This window comes from Anguilla anguilla, chromosome 5 (assembly GCF_013347855.1).
Source record: "Anguilla anguilla isolate fAngAng1 chromosome 5, fAngAng1.pri, whole genome shotgun sequence".
Classification (NCBI taxonomy): domain Eukaryota; kingdom Metazoa; phylum Chordata; class Actinopteri; order Anguilliformes; family Anguillidae; genus Anguilla; species Anguilla anguilla.
The window spans coordinates 48,929,991-48,950,541 of record NC_049205.1 but is presented as its reverse complement, the minus strand read 5'-3'; the positions used below and the strand labels follow the sequence as shown (position 1 = coordinate 48,950,541).

Sequence of the window (20,551 nt, the reverse complement as noted above, 5' to 3'; positions counted from 1 at the left end):
AATACAAGACTACCAGTCATGTGATCACAAAGTCAAATTGAAAAATGCCATTTAGACATCATGGGAGCTGAAATCTGGCACTAATGCTCTGAAGATTTCAGTGGTGCATTTGTTTTAAAAATGTTGAGGAAAAATGGTGCAGAATCTATAATTGAAATCAAATTAAATTGGAATACATATAATTCTGAGAAAATATCCCCTCGCTTCTGTGAATAAAACTAAAACTATAAAAAAATGAGTGTATTTATATTCAATATATCCAGAAGTGAATTAAAACATACATTTGATCTCAAGAAGACAGGAACACAAATAAAAATGTAATCTTTATTTTTATAAATGTAGTAATTCCATTAAGGACAACGTGAAAATAAACACGAAGGGATGCTGTTTTGTCTGTTTTTATAAGAGATGGCATAACAGACAGCACAGATGTAATATGCACACAGACAGGCTGTCGATTGACCATGCTGGAGTGGCCCAGTTCCTCCCTGCAGAAACACAGTGTATCAGTGCCGTATCACCTCTGGCATATAGACTAAGTCACGTGATAGTGTATTGCAATGCCCCCAGTCTTACCAAGACAACTGCCTCTCATTATCACCAAACAACTGTGTCTCTTATGACTTCCAAACTACAGTGCTTCTCATGACTTCCAAACAACAGTGCTTTTCATGACCTCCAAACAACAGTGCCTCTGACCACCACTTCACAATAAACATTGAGTCTCTCCATTGTTTGACCCAGTCACTCTAACAGGCAGTGAATCAATCTAACCTTTCTGTCTGGCTTCAGTGGTTAGACTCTTACCCCTGTACTCCTGTATGACTCCCTCGTAGAGCGCGTGGACCAGGGCCTGCCTCTGCTCGCTGCCCAGCTCAGCCCACTGGTCCCGGGTCACGGCAGACGCCTGCTCCTGGCTCAGCCAGGACAGCTGGCTCTCACTGAAAACCACCTGGATGTAGGTCCAAGGACAGTCATGCATAGCCACGGAAAGAAATTACAGTTACACCAAGCTCTCACGACACCCCTTGTTGTAAGAGCATACTACAGAGACTGTTTTATCCCATTTGTGAGTCACCTGTAATTAATGCAGATAGGATTTACATAATTGTGGCACTCTCATTTAAATTCTTCATAACAGAAATAAGTATGTTGCTTAACCTTGCCATTCTGATACGGGAATGACATTTTGGTATAATTACCAGCCTGCACAGCTTGCAGTTTTCCACGATTCCCTGCAATCACCCAAGTGGGGTAGCAACACCCGCAGTAAAGTCTCATTGACAACAGCACCTGACCTGAACAACTGTCGCAATTAGCGTTGTGTGCGTAAGAGGCGCAGGTAAATGAGCTGTGAAAGAACGGCAATGGAGTGTCCGTTTTAATGGCCCGGAGAGCTGCTGAGTTACTGAATCTCCCATCGCACTGCACACCTCCACTTCTCAATGCTCTTGGGGATTAGGTCGGTTGCTATGGAGATCCTATTTCAGAAAACCCCCCGCAGGGAGCTTTGTCAGCATGACCAACACAATATTGAGATGAAAACAGCTGCTATAAAGCATTTGCTGTCTGTCTGAACGCTGAAACATACTGTAACCATTCATTAGCTGCATTAAGACTCAAACGTTTTGCTTGTTCTTGTTAAAAACATTTATTATTTGCACATCATTTTCTTATGCCATATGTACATTCACAAAGGTTGCAACTGCAACAGCTGCAATGACGCATGAAAGGTGCATTAAAAGGACTCACCGCCAACTTGCTAGGGGGAATCAGGGTGATGGCTGCTGGGGTCAGGCCTTCAATTTGCTCCCTCACCAGGGCTGAGAGAACCATGTCCGGCAGCCCCACTAGATAAGGATGCAGCTTATTACCCATGGGGGTCATGGTGATGATGTCAGAATATAGTACCCATTTGGGTCTCTGTGATGATGTCACTAAATTACTGTGCTATACCTGCCAGAGTCCCAATCTCAGTGAAGACCTCAGAGCCCCAGTTGCTGATTGGTCCAAAGCCCAGGGGACTGGACAGCTGGTAGGTCAGGGCCTCCGTCTGTTGCTCTGTGCATGGCAGGGCCAGTTCTCTCAGGAACAGGACAGCCAAACTGACCATGAATGGACAAATAGGATGAGAAAAATATGTTCTTGTCTGTGGTTTCAACTTAGCGATGGTCATAATCTTACAGGTAAATTTGAGCTGTCTGGTATTATATGTACTCGCGATTTGTTTTATTTCTATCGTGTTCCGCCTGACCTGAGGTTGTAGGGATCCAGGCGTTTGATTTCATAGGAGGTGAGTCCACAGAGGAGGTTTCCAAGTGATGCCAGCTCTGCCACTCCCAGCTCCCCCACCTTTCGCCTGCCACGGCGCAGGAAGCTCAGCACGGCTGCCCTCATCTGAAACAACATGGCGGACGGAAGCAACACTGTTTCACTCTGCTGCACCTCCTGTTGATGAACTCAAGTGAATGCAGCGACTCAGAACACAAATATGAGATGGTTTTAGTAACCTTCTTTGGGCTCCATCCTGTCAGGGACCCCAGATGGGCCACTGTCCCCAGATCAGTCAGGTTAGTCTCCTGCAGTTCTCGCTCGTTCATCTCTGTGACGATGCAGCCGAGCTCCAGGAGCTGGTCAGGCCTCATGGCCTTCACCGGGCCATAGGACTGGTGGAAAACAACCGCTTTTCCTTACACCATTCACTCTTCACCATGTCACGACGTGTCACGATAACCGACCTTCAAACACATCGCCCGGTAGAGAAATGGGAACTGACCCGTCTCAGTTTGGTCCAGAGCGTCCGCCTCTGCTCAGGTCCGAGGGAGCTGTCCCGACCCAGGGCCTCCACGCACCGGCCCAGCTCGGCCTCGCCCATCCGGCCCAGCTGAGCTGCCCTCCACGCCGAGGGGTATGTTCCCTTAATGTCAGCACAGCTCGGCGTCGGCCCTGCCAGGCCAATCCGGACCATAAACCAAGGCACCGCATAACGTGTGAAAGGGAGCACACCCATAAAATGGTCTTATTGCATTGATTTTATTCACAGGAGCGATTATCTAGGGACAGCTATGGAACACAGGAAATGACACTGCAGAATACAAATGACGAGCAATGTGTTGCCATGGCAAGATCGTCTCCCTCACTGAACATATCGCATTTGTCATCTTGCGTTGAGCAATAAATACCCTGAAATAATTGTCAACAAAACCTGGAACACAGCATTTGGACAATTTGTACCGTTCAATCTCTGTGAATGTTTTAATTACTACTTATAAGGCTGACGTGTATTGTCAAGCCCTGTCAACACAACATAGCAGGCTTGAAAATGTATGCTGTTATTTGGCCTCAGTGGCATCCTGCGGTTTTTTGACAGCTTTGATTTTGGAAAACATTGTGGATGGGGGCGTGGTGGTTGTAACAGAAGTGATATTGTACATTGTGTTTGGAGACCCTGACCGCAGACATTTCTGCCCTCTGCATACCAATGGCTATATACCATCTAGCTTGCAGAGACTGTGGAATTAACTTTCGCAGCCATAATAACTATGATTTATCCAGCTTTGACTGTCCACAACCAGTGATCCTGAAATTTCAATCTCATTCACGTTTGCACAACTGCATGGACAGTGCATTGTAAATATGCACATGGGCAAGATGGGGCAAGGTATGTTTGGTTAATTAATCTTTAGTAAATTAAGTGATAATTCTTATGTAATTACGGCTAATTTTGCAGCTGAAAGTGTGTGTAAAACGTGTGTGTGTGAAGGACAGGCCGATGTTTTCTCACCTTTTCTCCGTCCACCCTTCCCTTTGACGATCCCTTGCAGGAGGCTCTCCCTCTTGTCTCTGTGCTCCTGTGGACTCCCGCAGGCCCCACCCACCTCACTGTCCTCCCAGCTCCTCTCAGCCTCCAGGACCTGCTCCACTGTCTCTGTGCTGAGGACACCCTGGTGGACAAACACACGCGTGTACACACACATACATGCACGCACGCACGCACATACACACACACACATACGCATATACACAGGCATGCACACACACACACATACACGCATGCACACAGGCATACATACATACAGACATACACGCACACACACGTGTACACACACGCACACACACATACACTCACATACGCATGCACACACACACACACACACACACACAAACGCACACATACACACATGCACACACACATATGCATACACACACATAAACACATCAGCAGGATCTCCGAAGGACTATTACACTGGGCATAACAGCCATTTTAAAGACAACATTTCAGCACACTAAAATCAGATTATAGACGCAATAAAACGGAGCATTCATGACTTCAGCGCTCAGGACTTCACCAGGGGAAGCGAGGTGATCTGCCGGGGCGAAAGAGCAAACACCAGCCTGCCTGCATGTTCCACTTCACCCACGGTCCAAGATGAGGGCTCACTGCAGCACGGGGGGACGCAGACCGGCAAATTACCAGATTAACCAAATTGCCAGATTAGCTCGTCGGAAGCTACTTTCCTGTGAAGAATGAGAAAATGGCCTCTCACCCAAACAAGCCCCTGTCTGTGAGAACCTTGGCGACCTCCGTCAGGACGTCCTGCGGCAGGCAGTAGCCCTTCAGGTCCTCCAGCCGCAGCCTCAGGGCCTCTCGATTCACCCGCCCGAATGTGTCCCTGTCCAGGAAGGGTAGAAGGGGACCCAGGAGGTCCAGAGCAGCCCCCGAGATGCTGTCCTCCAGGGCGACACCCTGTGAGAACAGTTCCTAAATCTGTCAGGCCACCTCATGAACACCCACAGCACGAAAGGTCACTTAGACATGGCAGCAGATGGGATGGAACTAACCATATGTCTCGTGTTTTATATCCTAATCGATTTATATTCCTGAATGTCCATTATTTCCAAATTTGGAGTGTTATAATGTAGTGTATATATAATCATAATCATAGGTCTGTTGTCTAACCACAATGTCCTCAATATCCTCTACCATGAGGAAAGCACAGGAAAGTCCTCTCAAATGAAGTAAATGCTTCCAGGTGACCAAATTGATCAAAAGATTTGCTGTTGCTCTACTACTGCGAGATTCAGACTAGTAATTTGCTACAAAGAAATTATATTATATATAATACCCTTCCTTTAAAAAGAGAAAGATCAAATATATGTTAAAAGAAGTCTTAGTTCTGACTCATTCTGTTTCACACAGATAAACCAGTTTCAGTCGCAAGGGAGAGGAAATTTCAATCCAAAAATTGCTCTGCAGGTTTACATTGTCCACAGCGGGCACAGTGCCTACCCTCTGTATTAAGTAAATTGTTTGGGCATTTTGCCAACAGCGACTATTGGAGCTTTTACTTTATGGGGAAACACTGCCCTCACCAGGACAGAGAGTGCCTGTTCAGCCAGTACTGTCTGCTTGTGCCTGGGCAGCCGCAGGAAGGAATCGAAGTTCTGCTGGATGTAGTCCAGGACCGCTACCAGAGAAATATTGGAGAGGTTTTCGATCATCTTCACCCTGGGAGACAGAAAACATATGGCTCCCGAGTACCTCTTTGATAGAATGTCTAAAAAAAGTCTGGTGAGGCTGGGTGCGGGAGAAGGACTTGAGCAGGAAAGGTTATCTTACGGTAATCTCGCAGAGAATGATGGGGAGAGAACATTCATATCTGTCTCTGGTCGTCTGAGCAGCTCCTCTGTGACACATTTCCGCTGGAAAGGGTAAGTGGAGTGTTGTGTAAGCAACAAATTTTAAAAAACAATCCTTCCTTGCAGTGAAAGTGTTTTTTCTTTTTTTAAAAGCACTCACTCTGAAGAGTCTTTATTGCTGAATACATTCTAATTAGGAATCACTGCGAAATGGAATGCATTTTTATATAAATCCTGCCTACTCTGAAATGTCACATAAAAGATTAAAAATAAATAACTCTGACACTCTGATTATAAAATGTGATTGCTATTCATGAAGCCAAGAAGGCCGCACAATTTATAAATGTTACAAAAAACATTTAGAGAAAGAGAGAGAGTGTGTGTGTGTGTGTGCATACGTGAATGTGTGTGCGTGTGCGTGTGTGTGTGTTTGTGCATGTCTGTGCGTGTGTGTATGTGTGTGTGTGTGCGTGTGTGTGTGTCTGCGTGTGTGTGTGCGTGTGCGTGTGCGTGCGTGTGCGTGCATGTGTGGGCGTGTGTGTGTGGGTGTGTGTGTCTGCGTGTGTTTGTGTGTGCATGGGGTTCTCACACAAAAACCTGGAAATACTGACCAGAGCTGGTCTGATTTCTCCAGGCAGTTCACTGATAAATTGCACCAGCTCTGAAAAGTGTGACTCATTGGCCCACAGTCTTAACCAATCACAGCTCATGCCACCAGCGATGTTCCCTAAGGTTCTATAAGCAGAAAATAACAAGGAGAATTTTAAAAAAGTGTTCTGAAGAGCATCTTGTGAGTGTAGAGGGGTATTTAAAAAAAAATTTTTGTTTGTTTTATACATAAATATTTATACATATATACCTATCCAGAACTATACATGAATTGGTTCTAGGTAAGCATACTCAGAAAAACTCATTACCTTTTTCATTTTAATCTTTGGAATGATTTATTTGTGTATTATTTTTAGAATAAAAGTATTATTGTGAAAGCTTGTTTCTTGATGATTTGCTTTCTAAAGTGTGAATAGATTCAGTGGTGAACTTAGTAGAACAGGGAGGTTAATTCTTATCATACATTATCAATACTAATGCTCCCTCCCTTATTATACAGCTGAACTTGCCCCTGATAATGACTCAGAGTGAGAGCAGACCATGCTTGGTTTCACTTACGCAGCAGTTTCTTTTGTAATGTTTTCGGCCTGAAGGATCTTCTTGAAAAGTAATTGAGCCTGGGTGAAGAAACAGAAAGCCGATGGTGGGTGGGCCACTAGTTATAAGAATTTAATACGCCCTCGGCAGCGACTAAAATCTCTTTAAGGCCAGACATTACTAATTCATAATACCTTTTCAGGCTTATTATACTACAGCAAACCAATTTGTTTGATGGCAACGAGGGATATCCAGTATTGATTTACTGAGTGACTTATGCAAACAACAGCTGGCACGCGCCTCGACTGCGAGACCCGATCTCAGCTTTACTTTCACCCCTCGCTGACGACGCTAAGGTGGCACGGGAGCGTTTTTTTTCTGTCTGAAAGAAAGGAGATTCAGGGGGCTGATGATGTCATACCTGCTGAGGGGACCAGGGCAGGTGTTTGTAGAGTGGGAGGTCTCTCAGGACCGTCGCTCCGTCTATTTCTGAAGCTAGTCTCCGCAGGGGAATGAAAGGTAGAACACAGCGTAGCTGCAGAGAGCTGTTCGACAGGGTATGGTCCAGGGCCTTCAAAAACACATTCACTCTCAGTACAATCAATATGACATTGCATTTGTTCACTCACCAGGGTGGCATACATATAATACGTCTGACATAATACACATTCACACAGCAGGGTATTCACTGAAGTTATTCATTTGAACTATCTCATTCAATGGTGTAATAGCTGAGAACCTTTCTGTTACACTCCCCGTCTGTAATCATTATATCACACTACCAATTCAACACATGTATGCTCATGCTACAGTAGCAGAATACCAGAGGAGCCCACTAAAGCATGAAGTGTATTTTCAGGGGCAGCCAGGGGAAGGGAAGTGACGGTGGTATGAAGTACCTGCTGTAGTGTGGCGTACAGCATGGCTCTGTGGGCTGGCTGGAGGTCCACCAGCATGGGGCGCCAGCACTGACAGAGAGAGGCTTCCCCAGGCTCAGGCCAGGTCAGGGTCCTCAGGGCTATGAGAGACAGGCCTGGGAGCAGGGGCTTCAACTTGCATAGTGTGTCCATGCTAAGCTGTTGAGAAGAAAGGAACAGCTTAGGATACTAAATATACAGACTAACAATAATTAAATACAAATGACAGTGACACAGCAAGTGTTCTGGTAGGTGAAATATTGAAAACTGAAAGCCAATCCATAAATGTGGCACTCACAGGTAATTTGTTTTATTTGTATGCCCCTAAGAAAACTTTTAATCCGCAAGCATGGCTTTCCTGACACAGTGGATCGAAATGTCCTACATGTATGTAAATAAAATTAATTATTAATTATCACAATAGTATGGACAACTTTTAATGTTTTTTTTGCCCGATTCTCTTTCCAGTTTGGAGAGTGCAATCTTGCACATAATGCGATGCTCATCACAACGTAACTTGTTGACTCAGAAGGATACAGATAAGCATGTGTTCCGAAGCACGTAATGTCATCATCGCTGCTTCACACCACAGGTGACAAGTCAGGCTCACGCAAACAAGAGTCAGAGAGGAAGACACTTCATGAGCAACTCAACAGGTGAACCGCGTTTGATTGACCATTGCGGGTCTCTGGGGTGCAATGAGACATTGGTCTCCCTGCTGGCTGAAACCCTGGGTGGCAATAACAGCGATTACGCATTGAGAAAGAAAGAGACTTGGGTAGCACTCCGTCATGTACACTGAGCAGTAGGCAGACTTTAATAGCTCCTGAGTCCCTGAATGATTGATACTGTGTGGTGACAGATTCTGCAGTGGTATTGTAGCCTGGGCTCCAGGGATAAGCCAGTGCTGTTGACTGGCTGTCTCTTGTCAAATATAAGTCAGAATTAGACATCTGGGCATAGGCTCCCATGCCAAATCTTTGGTTTGGGTTATAAAAACAGAAATGATTTTATAGATTTTCTGGGGTAAAGTTTGAAAAAGTATCTGCTACAACACTGGTCTGATTTTAAATGCATTACTTACATTAGTATGTTGTGTAAGGCTGGACAGTATTTGGAAGGCCTGGAAGAAAACAACAAACACTTATTCAGTAACCTATCAATGTGACATTACACCTTTGGATTGCAATCAGATAGCTTTAAGCACGACATCTTTCAGTGCTCGTTATCTCTTCGACATTTCCCTGAAGCAATTAAATTCAAGCACTTTGTTCGAAGCAAAGTGGTGTATCATCCGGAGTTACAAACTATCACACCCAAATGACAGAAAATGGGCTTCGGCCAGTACTTCACACCACAGGCTTTCAATAAACCTGCCTGCTGTACAATCATTGATATAGTCTTCATAATCTATACAGGGACTTCCCATTACTGCAACAAAGGACTGCATTAGATTTACACAGGGCCAAATTTACACAGCATTTGCAAGCGCAAAATCATTAATCACATGCAAAGTACGTACCCATATTTATTAAACTTACTAAATTATCAACACTTTACACTTCATTTACAGAAGTCTTTGTAACCCTTCAGTGTATCTGCTAGATAAGCTGATGCTATACAAAAAAGGCCTGCTCTTAGACCATCAAATAAGGGTCTCTCCATACTCTTCCTAATGCCTGGATAATGTGTGCTGGCCTGTGGCACGAGGAGGAACGTGCCTACCTGTGCAGGGGGATACCTGGGCATGCCTGGCTGAGAAAGCAGATCCAGCACCTGGGGAGAGGGGAATGGCTCCAAGAAAGAGGCTCCAAGAAGGGGCAGAAGTCCACGCAGGGACGTCAGTGCTGGTGAGGACAGGGCACTGGCATTCAGGGGCTTCAAAGCCTGGAGCAGCCAGTGAGACAGCTGTGTAGAGGGCACACCAGTAGAAAAATACCAGCATGGAGCTCAGTTACAACTCCAATGCAGATTTGAGACAGTGGAAAGGAAGAAAGAATGAAGAATGAATAGACCAATCAAATAGAGTGGAGCGAGACCAGAGATGGAGATTAATGTATAAACAGCATTCTCCTACCCTGCCTGAGGGACTGATGAGACCTTCCGAAACACATAGAGCCAATCGCTGCCACAGAGGTTGGGAGAGGGGAGAGGTCAACAGAAGTAGATGCAGGTCCTCTGGGTTCAGATAACACCCTAAAACGCCCAACCTGGGTCAGAAAGCAAAAAGCAAATGCACAAAAAATACACAACTCATCAGTTTTATCATGCACTCATTCATTTATTCTGTAGAAGGCTGAATTCAAAGCCTGTACCTCAGAAAATCATCACTGGTGAGGTTCTTCTTACTGAAGACAGCACGAAGGACATGGCGTCCTCTTATGCCATCCAAGCTGCTGTTCCCCAATGCCTCCACCAGGGGGCTGAGCTAAAAAGCAGGAGACAAGCCCTCTGTATTCTTTTCCCCCAGATTAGAATGTAGGAAATAATAATTTGTGAAACAGCCAAGATCTATAAAACTTGTATTTCCATTTAAATTACATCAGAAACGATACCACTAAATGCCTGCTTCCACTGGGAACTATAACAATAACAATAAACTATAAACCATTTTATCATTTTCCGCATCTTTTTACATCAGTAAATGCATACACACGTCCTGCAGGTACAAACAGTACACACAAGTGATTGGTTAGTTAATTGTTTGTGTTGTAAAAAGCTCTATACTGGAGGGATACAAACAATGGTTATCATTATCATTCCACCACATTTTATTCTGCTCCATACTCATTGCTGTAGAGAAGACACTTTCATTTATTTTCACTGGAATGAGTTTCATAATTTTATAGTCATAGTTATAGTTATTGGTCTCATTGTTCCCCAAGGAAATGGGCCTTAATAGTGCTGCCTGTCTCTGCCTCATCACTGACCTGCTGGGATGTCAGCTGCTGGAAATGGTAGACGGGGAGGTGAGGGAGCAGCGGCAGGATGGAACTCAGAAAGTATGGTGGCCAGGAAGGGACCTCTCCCAACACGTGAGACTGCAGGAGTCTTTTCACAAAAGCCTGTTTCTGTTGAGACTTCATGCCGGAGCTATGATCACGGATAGCCATTAACCTGGAACATCATGGTGGAACCAGTCATATAGATAAGCTGTTGGTCTCATACAGTTCATGTATTGCATTTATCCAAACTGTGTCCACTCACACACTGTCGTTGACCATCAAGGAGGCTGGGAAGCTCATGATGTCAGAGACAGACATGAAGGGGATGAATTGAGAGAGGTCTATGAAGAGGTCTGGGGTGACACGTGGGAACTTGTGGATGAAGGCCGAGGTCATTGTCTCCATTGCCTGCTGTTCCTTCTGAGATGCCTGAGAATGACATCACAGGCCTGAGAAGAGCATTTTATGCATGCCAAGAAGCCCACAAACTCTCCATGAAACTTTCAGAGCCATTAAACTACAAAAACGTTCATTTCACCCACTGTTTTATATTATATTCGTTTGCAGAATTATGCGCCTGGTATAAAAATGCCCTCACACTCTGATAGGATTAATGGAAAGTCCTACACAAGGCCCTTCATTAGTTTAAATAGAACATTCTGAAGTCATGGGATAACAAGATAACTACACTTGTCACTGTACCAGCAGCCTGGAGGAATTGATTGAAGAGTAGCGTATGAGAGTGTATGAGCTGACCATCACGGTCACCTGACTTAAAACCACTTGAGAACCTTCGGGACCACATTTGATACAATAATTGATGACAATAATTCCAGAAACCTACAAAAGCTCTGGACTGCTGTGAATGTAGTATGAGACACACATCCACATGATTTGGTGTAAATTACAGTTCAGAAGCATGTGTAGTATCACAATTACATTTTTCATGATAAAGCAATAAACTGCCCGATGACAAAGAATGCAATAAGATAATATTCCTTTCAAATGAGGGGCAATATCGCAGTTGCGACACCATCCAGGTGCTTTACCTGAGTAGAATCCACTTGGAGCTGGTCCCAGCTCTGGTGCATATGTGATAGGAACCTTTTAACAGCATCTTTTTCTGCTGACATCAGCATTGTGCGGATACTTTCTCTGGGCATCTGAAGGTACTCCTGGATATACAGACATAAAGACAGGCAGCTACACGGTTATCAAGTGGTGAAAAAAAAAAACAAAATCAGAAAGACAATACATACTGACTTTGTTCATGAGGCAATAGATTTACGCATATTATGGACAAAAATAGCCAGAACAGCTGTGAGACTATGTGAGTGAAAATGTCCATTTAATTCAACAAGTATATATGTGTATACGGGTAGCTGCAAGTTTGATTGCCCTATTGAAGAGGCAATGCTGTCCATCTCTCCTTAACCTGACATGCTGCAGCGCTGTTAAGCTGTGTAAATGGATAATATGTACAAAGGTAAACTGTGTAACTTGGCCTGGATAAGGTCTGCAAAGGACATAAATTATGTAATGTGTACCTGGAGCAGGACTTTGAGTGCAGAGGAGTTGTCATCCTTTTGAATGAGGTCCCATAGTACAGGCTAAGAAGTAACAGGAAGAGAACATTGAAACAGTATGGCTTGGCACTTTCACAACATTTGAAACATCAAAATTCTAATTAGTGCGACCAACAGTTAAACTCAAAAACAGTTAAACTCTGCTTAAACTCAATTTTAATAGTTTAAACAAAATAAATGAATAATGCTCCAGTAAACATGAGAAACCCTTATACAGTGAGCTCCATAATGTTTGGGAAAAATACCTTTTTTTCTTCCTTTGGCACCGCACTCCATAATTTTAGGTTTGTAATCAAACAATTCACAGGTGGTTAAGGTGTAGATTCTCAGCTTTTATTAAAGAGTACTTTCAAACATTTTGGTTTCAGCATGTAGAAATGACAGCACGTTTTATACATAATACCCACATTTCAGGACGCCATAATACCTCCTTAGTGCAGGTATAAGAGAACTTTCAGTATCTGATCTTGATACTAGTCTTTTTGCCTTTGGAATCTTTTATTGCCATTTGTCAACATGAGGGCCAGAGCTGTGTCAATGAACATCAAGGAAGCCATTATGAGGCTGAGCAATAAGAAAAAAACAGTCAGAAACATAGGCCACACATTAGGCCTACCAAAATCACCTGTTTGGATCATCATTAAGAAGAAAGAGAGCACTGGTGTACTCAGTAATTGCAAAAGGCCTGGTAGGCTAAAGAAGACCTCTATAGTTGGCCAAAGAATTCGGATCATAATGAAGATAACCCTCCAAAAACCTATCCAGCATTTCAAAAACACTCTTCAGGAGGCTGGCATGGATGTGTCAGTGACTACTATCCACACAAGTCTTCATGAACAGAACTACAAACGCAGCATTGCAAGATACAAACCACTAGTTAGCCACAAATGGACGACCATGTCATAGTTTGTTAAGCAGTACCTAAAAGAGCCTGCAGATTTCTGGAAAAAGGTCTTGTGGACAGATGAGACGAGGATTCACTTGCATCAGCGTTATGGCAAGAGCAAAGTGTGGAGGGCAAAAGGCACTGCCCAAGATCCAAACCAACCTCTGACATCTGTGAAATATGGTGGAGGGGTGTCATGGTTTGGGCACATATGGCTGCCACAGGTACTGGCTTTCTTGTCTTCAGTGATGTTGGAAGTGCTGATAGCAGCAGGAAAATTAATTCTGAAGTGTGAAGAAGCATCTTATCTGCTCAATTTCAAGGAAATGCCTCCAAACACATTGGTGCTTCATCCTACAGCAAGACAATGATCCCAAACATACTGCTAAGGTAAAAAAGCAGTTTTTTAAAGCCAATAAATGGTGAATTCTTGACCGGCTAAGTCATTCACCCGATCTGAATTCAACTGTATGTGTTTCATATGCTGAAAACAAAATTTAAGGCAACCTGCACCTGAAACAAGCAGGAGCTGAAGGCCTGGCACAGCATCACCAGAGAAGGTACACAGCACATGGTAATGTCTATGGATGCATGCAAAGGATGTGTGACAAAGTATTAAAGATGAATACTTTCATTTCCATAACATTAACATGTAACAAACATTATGGTGCCTTGAAATGGGGGCTATGTACAAAAAGTGCTGTCATTTCAGTCTGGTGAAACAAAAGTCTATAGAAATACCCTTAAAATAAATCTGAAAATGGGCACTTTAATCATATGTGAATGGAAAAATTGTACAGAGCAAAATAAAAAAAAGTCTCTGTCCCAAACATTATGGAGCTCACTGCATGAGTAAAATTGCAGCAATTCCTAAATTCACTTATTATGTACACACAGCAAACAACACATACACTGAAGCAGCTTAGGAGGTCCTCCTTCAGAGATGGGTTCTGCTCCTTCTTGAGAAAGACGGCCACCGTTTGGAGCACGCTCAGAGACGCGTTGGGCCGGAGCGTGGCCCAGAAAGAAGTGTTGTCCAGGAGGCTGGAGAGCAGGATGGCCTGGCCGAGCCCCTGCCGGACCTCGCTCTCACCCTCCTCCAACCCAGCGGACAGCCCCACCACAAAGTCCAGGACACGCAGCACGTAGCTCACAGTGCCAAGCCAGCCCACCCGTTCATCCACCGCCCCCTCGCACTGACTCAGCCTGTACAGCGCCTCCAGCAGGAAGGGGGCAGGGTTCACACAGAGCTGGGACGTGTCAAAGTCGTACGGGGCGGGCAGCATGTCAAAAACCCGCTGCAGAAAGCACTTGGTATCATCGGGCTTGGATCCCAGATCAGTGCAGAAGTCTAACAGCCAGTGGTGGGTGACGACCAGCTGGAGATAGAGTGTGACGTTGCGACAGATGCGATTCTGCAGCCCCTCTCTGCCCCCGCAAAACTTCAGGAGTGTTGAGTTGGTGAAAGACTCCGGTGTCCAGTTATTGTAGTTACAAGCCTCCGCTGAAAGATGGACGTGGGAGGAATTGTGGAGAACTTTAGAGCAATATTCCGCCACCCAGCTCCCCTCCTGGGGTAGTGGAGCAGACTCGTTTCCACACAGGGATGTGATAAGGACTGTGTTGCTGGGCAGAAAACACCTCCTGAAGCCCTGGGCACTCAGAGACCGGGTACCTAGCTGTGCCAGGCAGTCCTCACTGGCATCAGGACCTGTGCCTCCAGGGGCTTCACTGGAGATTTGAACACACAGGTCATCAATGCTGGACTGATTGATGTAATGGTAGTCCTTCTGCCTTGCTGCCTAAAAAAAGCCACAATTTAAAATATGCATGATAAACAGAGCAGTTAAAACAGCACAGAATAATGCAGCAGCTCATTCATTTTAAAGCCAGCAGGTCCTAACACCCTGATTCCAAAAACAAAATTGCTGGAAAGCTTTGATGAATAATTTGTTTATACAGGAGTTGTGAAAATGTAAATAAAGCTTTTTGTATTACCTTATGGGCTTGCTGGAGCCAGAAGGATGAGTTGGCACAAACAGTGTTGTTGAACTCCTGTGCAAAAAACTCACTGCACACATGCACCCACAAAAAATCTTTCTCGGCCGCAGACAGGTACCAAGCCGCATCAGAGCACGTGGCATGCAGATCCGGCCCGACGTGCACCAATTCAGAGTCCAGAGCGCCACCGTGTCCATCGAAAAGGTTGCAGTAGAGAAACACTGTGAAGTTGGAGACCCCAGTGAGCCCTGGGATGGAATCATTACAGGCAGCCTCCAGGATCTCCGCTGAGGCCGGGTACCCAGCCTCTGTCTGGTCCCCGTCTTCGCCTATCAGCACATGGGGAAGGAGGGACTTTGGCTTGCGAGCTGGAGGCCGGGGTCTGGAGGCCCTGCCCTCATCACCAGAGGAGGAGCAGGACATGAAGGGAGGTCTGCTGGGGGGACCCTGCGAATTGAAACCCAAAGCCTGTGCGTTCCAGGTCAGGTTATGTCTGATACCCCTGCAGAAAACGGAAATGGTATACCTCATAATATGCCTACATATACTACATGACCAAAAGAATCTGGACACCCCTTGGTCTGGGGCTGTTTTTCATGGTTTGGGCTAGGCTCCTTAGTTCCAGTGAAGGCAAATCTTAATGCTACAACATACAATCACTTTCTAGACGATTCTGTGCACCCCTAACAGTTTGAGGAAGGCTCTTTCCTGTTTCAGCATGACCATTCCCCTGGGCACACAGCAAGGTCCATATAGAAATGGTTTTTTCAAGAAAGGTGTGGAAGAACTTGCCTGGCTTGTACAGAGCCCTGACCTCAACCCCATCCAACACCTTTGGGATAATTTGGAAAGCCAACTGCCAGCCAGGCCTTGTAGCGCAATCGGTGCCCAACCTCACTAATGCTCTTCTGGCTGAATGGAAGCAAATCCCTGCAGCAATGCTCCAACATCTGGTATAAAGCCTTTCCAGAAGAGTGGAGGTTGTTATGGCAGCAAAGGGTGGATCTACTCCATATTAATGCCAATATTTTGGATGAGATGTTGGATGTTATAGTCATATATTTGTATGTATTTCTATTGCAGTTATTCTCCATGTTGTGTTGCTAAACTTGTCTCATTACTCATATTTATACTGATCATATGAAGTTTTATGTATAATAAGTTCCTTTCATGTGATATTATTTTCTTTCAACAGAATACAATACTGTGATATTCAGGAGTAACAAGTAAATAAATTATATCATTACCCTTTATTTTTATATGATTTTCGCTAATTTACCCTATGTAAATAACAAACATATAAAACAACTGACTATGCTGACAAAGACTGGAATATGGGCTACAGTCACATGGGCAGCTGATGTCAGACACATTCCTACTGCCTTCTCATTGGCCTACAGTGACAGCAGCCACATGGGATTCAAAGGAAAAAGGTCTTGCTCGTCTAAGCAGCGATAACTGTATGTAATTTTCTTTTCAAACAAGATCGTTATGTTATTGCTAAACATTACAAATTGAGACTTACCACAGAATTAATTGTCTCAGGTCACCTTTAGAAAGAAAAATAAAAATGAAACAAAAAATTGTTTAATGACACAAATCAAAGGCATCGGAGGAAGATACACTAAGACTGAAAGTTAATTTGTGGAAAAATTAAACACGGGTCTTGGAAAGGTAACAACGGCCCTCAATGTAACAGCATAGCTCAGCACACAATGTCCAGGGTATTCAGTTACTGACAGGAATGAAAGGGGCAGACAGATTGGCTGGGCCACTAGATACAGAGTAGCACGTATCTGCTTACTGAAAAGGGACAATTATGATTTTGAAAGCTTTGACAGTTAAACTGGATGAACTGATTTACATTTTTATTCCATCTCATTAAAGGACAGCGTTTCAGTTTCATCATGTGCCGAAGGTCAATGTACTCGCCGATGTTCCTGTAGACCGTATTATGTTGCATCATCTGATTGTTTTACTTGTTCTTTAGTTGTACCTTTAGTATTTCCTTTCAATAGGCATTCAAAACATACGTTAATTGTTTTGTATAAAAACATAAATGAAACCATTATAAAGACAGAAAAAGTATACTTGCCCACTGAGCACTTCCCCTGGTGACCACCCTGTGGCTTGTCCACGAGGCTGGAGACATCATCCAGCAGTGCGACCGTTACACGCGACACCTTCCTCCTCAGGTTGCCATATACCGAGCTGCCCAATCTGTGCAGGAGACCCCGCCGCAAGGTGTCCAATCCCTGTACAAGTGCGGGGTTTGGCTCAGCAGCCTGACCCACCCTCTCCCCGGTGGTGGACCGTGACAGTGCCTGGAGAAGGAAGCTCTGCATGGTGTCCAGATCCTCTGTGTCGTGCTGCGTCTGGTTGGTCAGCAGGTTCTCTTCCTTTAAAGCCCCGGGAAGCATGCTGAAGGGCTTCAAGCGTCCAAAAGAAGGAGAGCCTCCTTGCTGGTCTCTGTTCACCCCTGCGGAGTGGAAATTCACCACGGGCTTCCAGTTCTGCGTCTCCAGAAAGCTCATGAGCTGCCGCAGCCAACCTGTGTTGAATGCGCAGTCACTCCGTCCCTTTAAAACGCAGATGAACCCCTGGACACCTGCACTGGCCTGCCCATAGGTCCCACTGATGAGGGCCTGGAGAACAGTCTCCAAAAGGGCACTCACGGTCTTCCAGTTCTGCGAGAGGAAGTCGCGGAAGGACCTGGGTGGCTGCCGCTCTGAGATGCTAAGAATGGTCTGCACCAATCCCAGCAGTCCATCCCAGTGCGGGCTGCCCCTGAGTGACAGGAAGAAATCTTGGAGGCTAAAGCTGGGCCTGGGTGGGATTTTCCCATCCCACTGCCCAAGTGTGCTGCCCCCTTCAGGCTGGAGGAGAGAGTACAGCAGTTTTTCCCAAAACTGATCCCGATCAGAGAACTGCGGCCTGTCCTCCCACTCTGCTGATGCTCCCTGTAGGTACATGGATATGTTGTAGAGGAATCCTGAGAGCCGGTTACTGTCCAGAGATTTTCCAAGACGAGGGAGGCTTATGCTCTTTGCAGGAAGCAGTCCTAGTGTTTTCAGGCCACCAACAATATTTCTCACTGCGGTTTGAATCTTTCGGTCCTGTGTTCTGACTATGGCTGGCTGTTCCCTGGGGGGATACCACCCCCCACTTTTGCGCCAGAGTGAAATCAGCTCTTTCAGGACAGCTTCCCTCTCAACTGTTCTCTCGTCTCCTAAAAGAAATCCAAAAATTAAATATTTGTCAGACAAAAAACACATCAAAGAACTGGCTGGAGAACCAGCTTGCATTATAAATGTACTGTATATAGCTCATTCAGGTTCTAACCATCATTCCCTTTCTACTGTATATGCTGATGAAGAACAGTGCATCACCTCACCTGCATTGACGGCTGGGATTCTCAAAAATAAAATTATGAGCGGCACGAGAAGCATGGCCTTTCCCAGTTTGGCCATTCCGAGCCTTCTTTACACGATCTGCAAGCCAGCGCGGACAAAGTCAGCCCACCCCCTACAAGCTGCACCGGCTGCAGAGTCCCTTAGCAAGCTGACTGAGATGGACACAGGGAGTACAGTGTCACTCTGCAGAAAAGAACATTCAATGTTAATGATTGAGCGCCGCCACTTGACTACCTAGTCACGAAACAAAGCAAATCTACCCAATATCTGAAAAGAACTTAATGTCTTTGTTGCTGATGTTCCCCCCTTTTTATTCTGTTTGCTTTTTTCTATAAAAAATACAAGAATTTTTAACACAAGAAAATAACATTATATTAAATTAAAATGAATAAATAACAGCAATAAATCCAGTGCCATACATAATATGTTTTGGTTCCAGCCCTGAATCAAAACTAAATTCCTAAAAAAAATCTAATTAATTTTAAGCATGCTTGTGATAGCATGTAATAAAATAAACTTCAGTACTTACCGCCAGATCCATTCACAAGTTCAAATTTCCTTGTCTAACTGATCGTGGAATATTAGAGGTGAATATATTGTGTACCATCTCCTCGTCTCCAGGAGCAATAGTCTGCTTAATAAACAACAGCGTATCAGACCAGTTGAGCTCTACCTGCACCCCTCTCTCTCTCTCTCTCTCTCTCTCTCTCAATTTCTTAGTCTTTTCATCCTCCCTGTCTCCGAGATTCAGTTGGATGCACAAAAGACACAGCTTCAGGTTTCAGTGCCATCACACCATAATATGCCAGCTGGCTCTCTGAATGACTGGTCAAGTAAGGAGAAGGGAACATGCTAAGCGCACATTACTCTAGTAACACACATAATTACTCCTGCGTGCAATCATGAATAATACACCAATACCTCGACAATCTCTCCATTTCTAAATGTATGCAGTCTTCCTAGCTGTTTGTCAAATAAAGAATATACAGTATTATGAAAACATAAAATGAATAGCATAAAAAACACATTAAACATAACTACAAAGATTGGTGAAAATCCGAACCTCTTTCATTACAAAAATGTCCATTCTTTCTCCTGACGCCTCTTGGTGATTTTCTGATGTGAGTGCCTCACTGTTGGGATTCTGCCTATAACTTTGCACAGTGTCCTTGGGGATATTGTTTTACACACTGGGAAAGCCAACGGATCGGGAACTGTCAGGGCACTACTGGCACCAGGACTACACAATCAGGTCCTTGACTAAAATACAGAAATCATCCCTCTATGGTATCTGTCCACAGTCTGCGGACCTGAAACTCGAGCAGGTCAAGTGAAAGGACCTCCACAACCCCACCCCCTGGTTCTTTAATCCTGTGTCACTGCTGCCGGCAGCGGAACAATAACTTCCTCTTTTATAATTGATGCCACAGGGAACAGCAGTCACTCAACGGCCTAGGGCTCAGTTTGCTGCGGTAATATTAAATGAGAAACTAAACACCATTGCCTTACTTGCTCAGTGCATACAGGACTTCGTAGCTCCAAGTCTGCATCACTAGCGCAATCCGATGAGTAAATGAGCTCCATTCATCAACTTCCAGAAGGTGGCAGTATATATTCTATATACATCAGTTCAGATTTTTTTTTTTTAATTCGTGGCTCGACGGTCACACAGCACGCGGAACACTTCTTTCTAGGGATCACTGAACTGTAAAAAAAAAAAAAACTTTTATAAGAGCAGTTCTTGAGATAGTAAGTAACCTTGCAGCAATTATTTGTATGCCACCTCGTTAGTAAACAAGAACCGCTGTGGGCAAAGAAATTATGTTTCTTTTTAGAAAATATTTAGTTTTACATGAGCGCAATTCCCACACGTTAGACGTAAACAATATTTGAAAGCGCGCCACAAGCGCGTGACAAGCAATCGAATCGTTATATTTTTTTCATAATAGATAAAATATATTTTTTATTTTTGAAAAATTCGTTCGATCTTAATAATTGTTCATTTTCATTTTCGTTT

At 44.4% G+C, this 20,551-nt stretch overlaps 1 protein-coding gene across 1 annotated transcript; it reads right to left on the bottom strand.

Moving 5' to 3' along the window:
- Nucleotides 1–304: 304 nt before the first annotated feature.
- Nucleotides 305–19,824, bottom strand: LOC118227782 (stereocilin). The gene is made up of 31 exons (XM_035418659.1): nt 19,598–19,824; nt 19,064–19,168; nt 18,516–18,717; nt 17,217–18,350; nt 16,647–16,671; nt 15,119–15,623; nt 14,032–14,922; nt 12,196–12,258; nt 11,698–11,823; nt 10,911–11,077; nt 10,634–10,820; nt 10,019–10,131; nt 9,781–9,913; nt 9,429–9,611; nt 8,788–8,826; nt 7,686–7,862; nt 7,208–7,357; nt 6,808–6,866; nt 6,252–6,375; nt 5,621–5,703; nt 5,374–5,509; nt 4,548–4,747; nt 4,350–4,440; nt 3,785–3,944; nt 2,777–2,946; nt 2,511–2,666; nt 2,255–2,397; nt 1,957–2,105; nt 1,753–1,850; nt 808–952; nt 305–488 (listed from the first exon to the last, which is right to left on the bottom strand). The coding sequence occupies exons 3-31, from the start codon at nt 18,589–18,591 to the stop codon at nt 400–402; spliced, it is 5,772 nt and encodes a 1,923-aa protein (XP_035274550.1). The 5' UTR covers nt 18,592–18,717; nt 19,064–19,168; nt 19,598–19,824; the 3' UTR covers nt 305–399.
- Between the last annotated feature and the right edge of the window lie 727 nt (nt 19,825–20,551).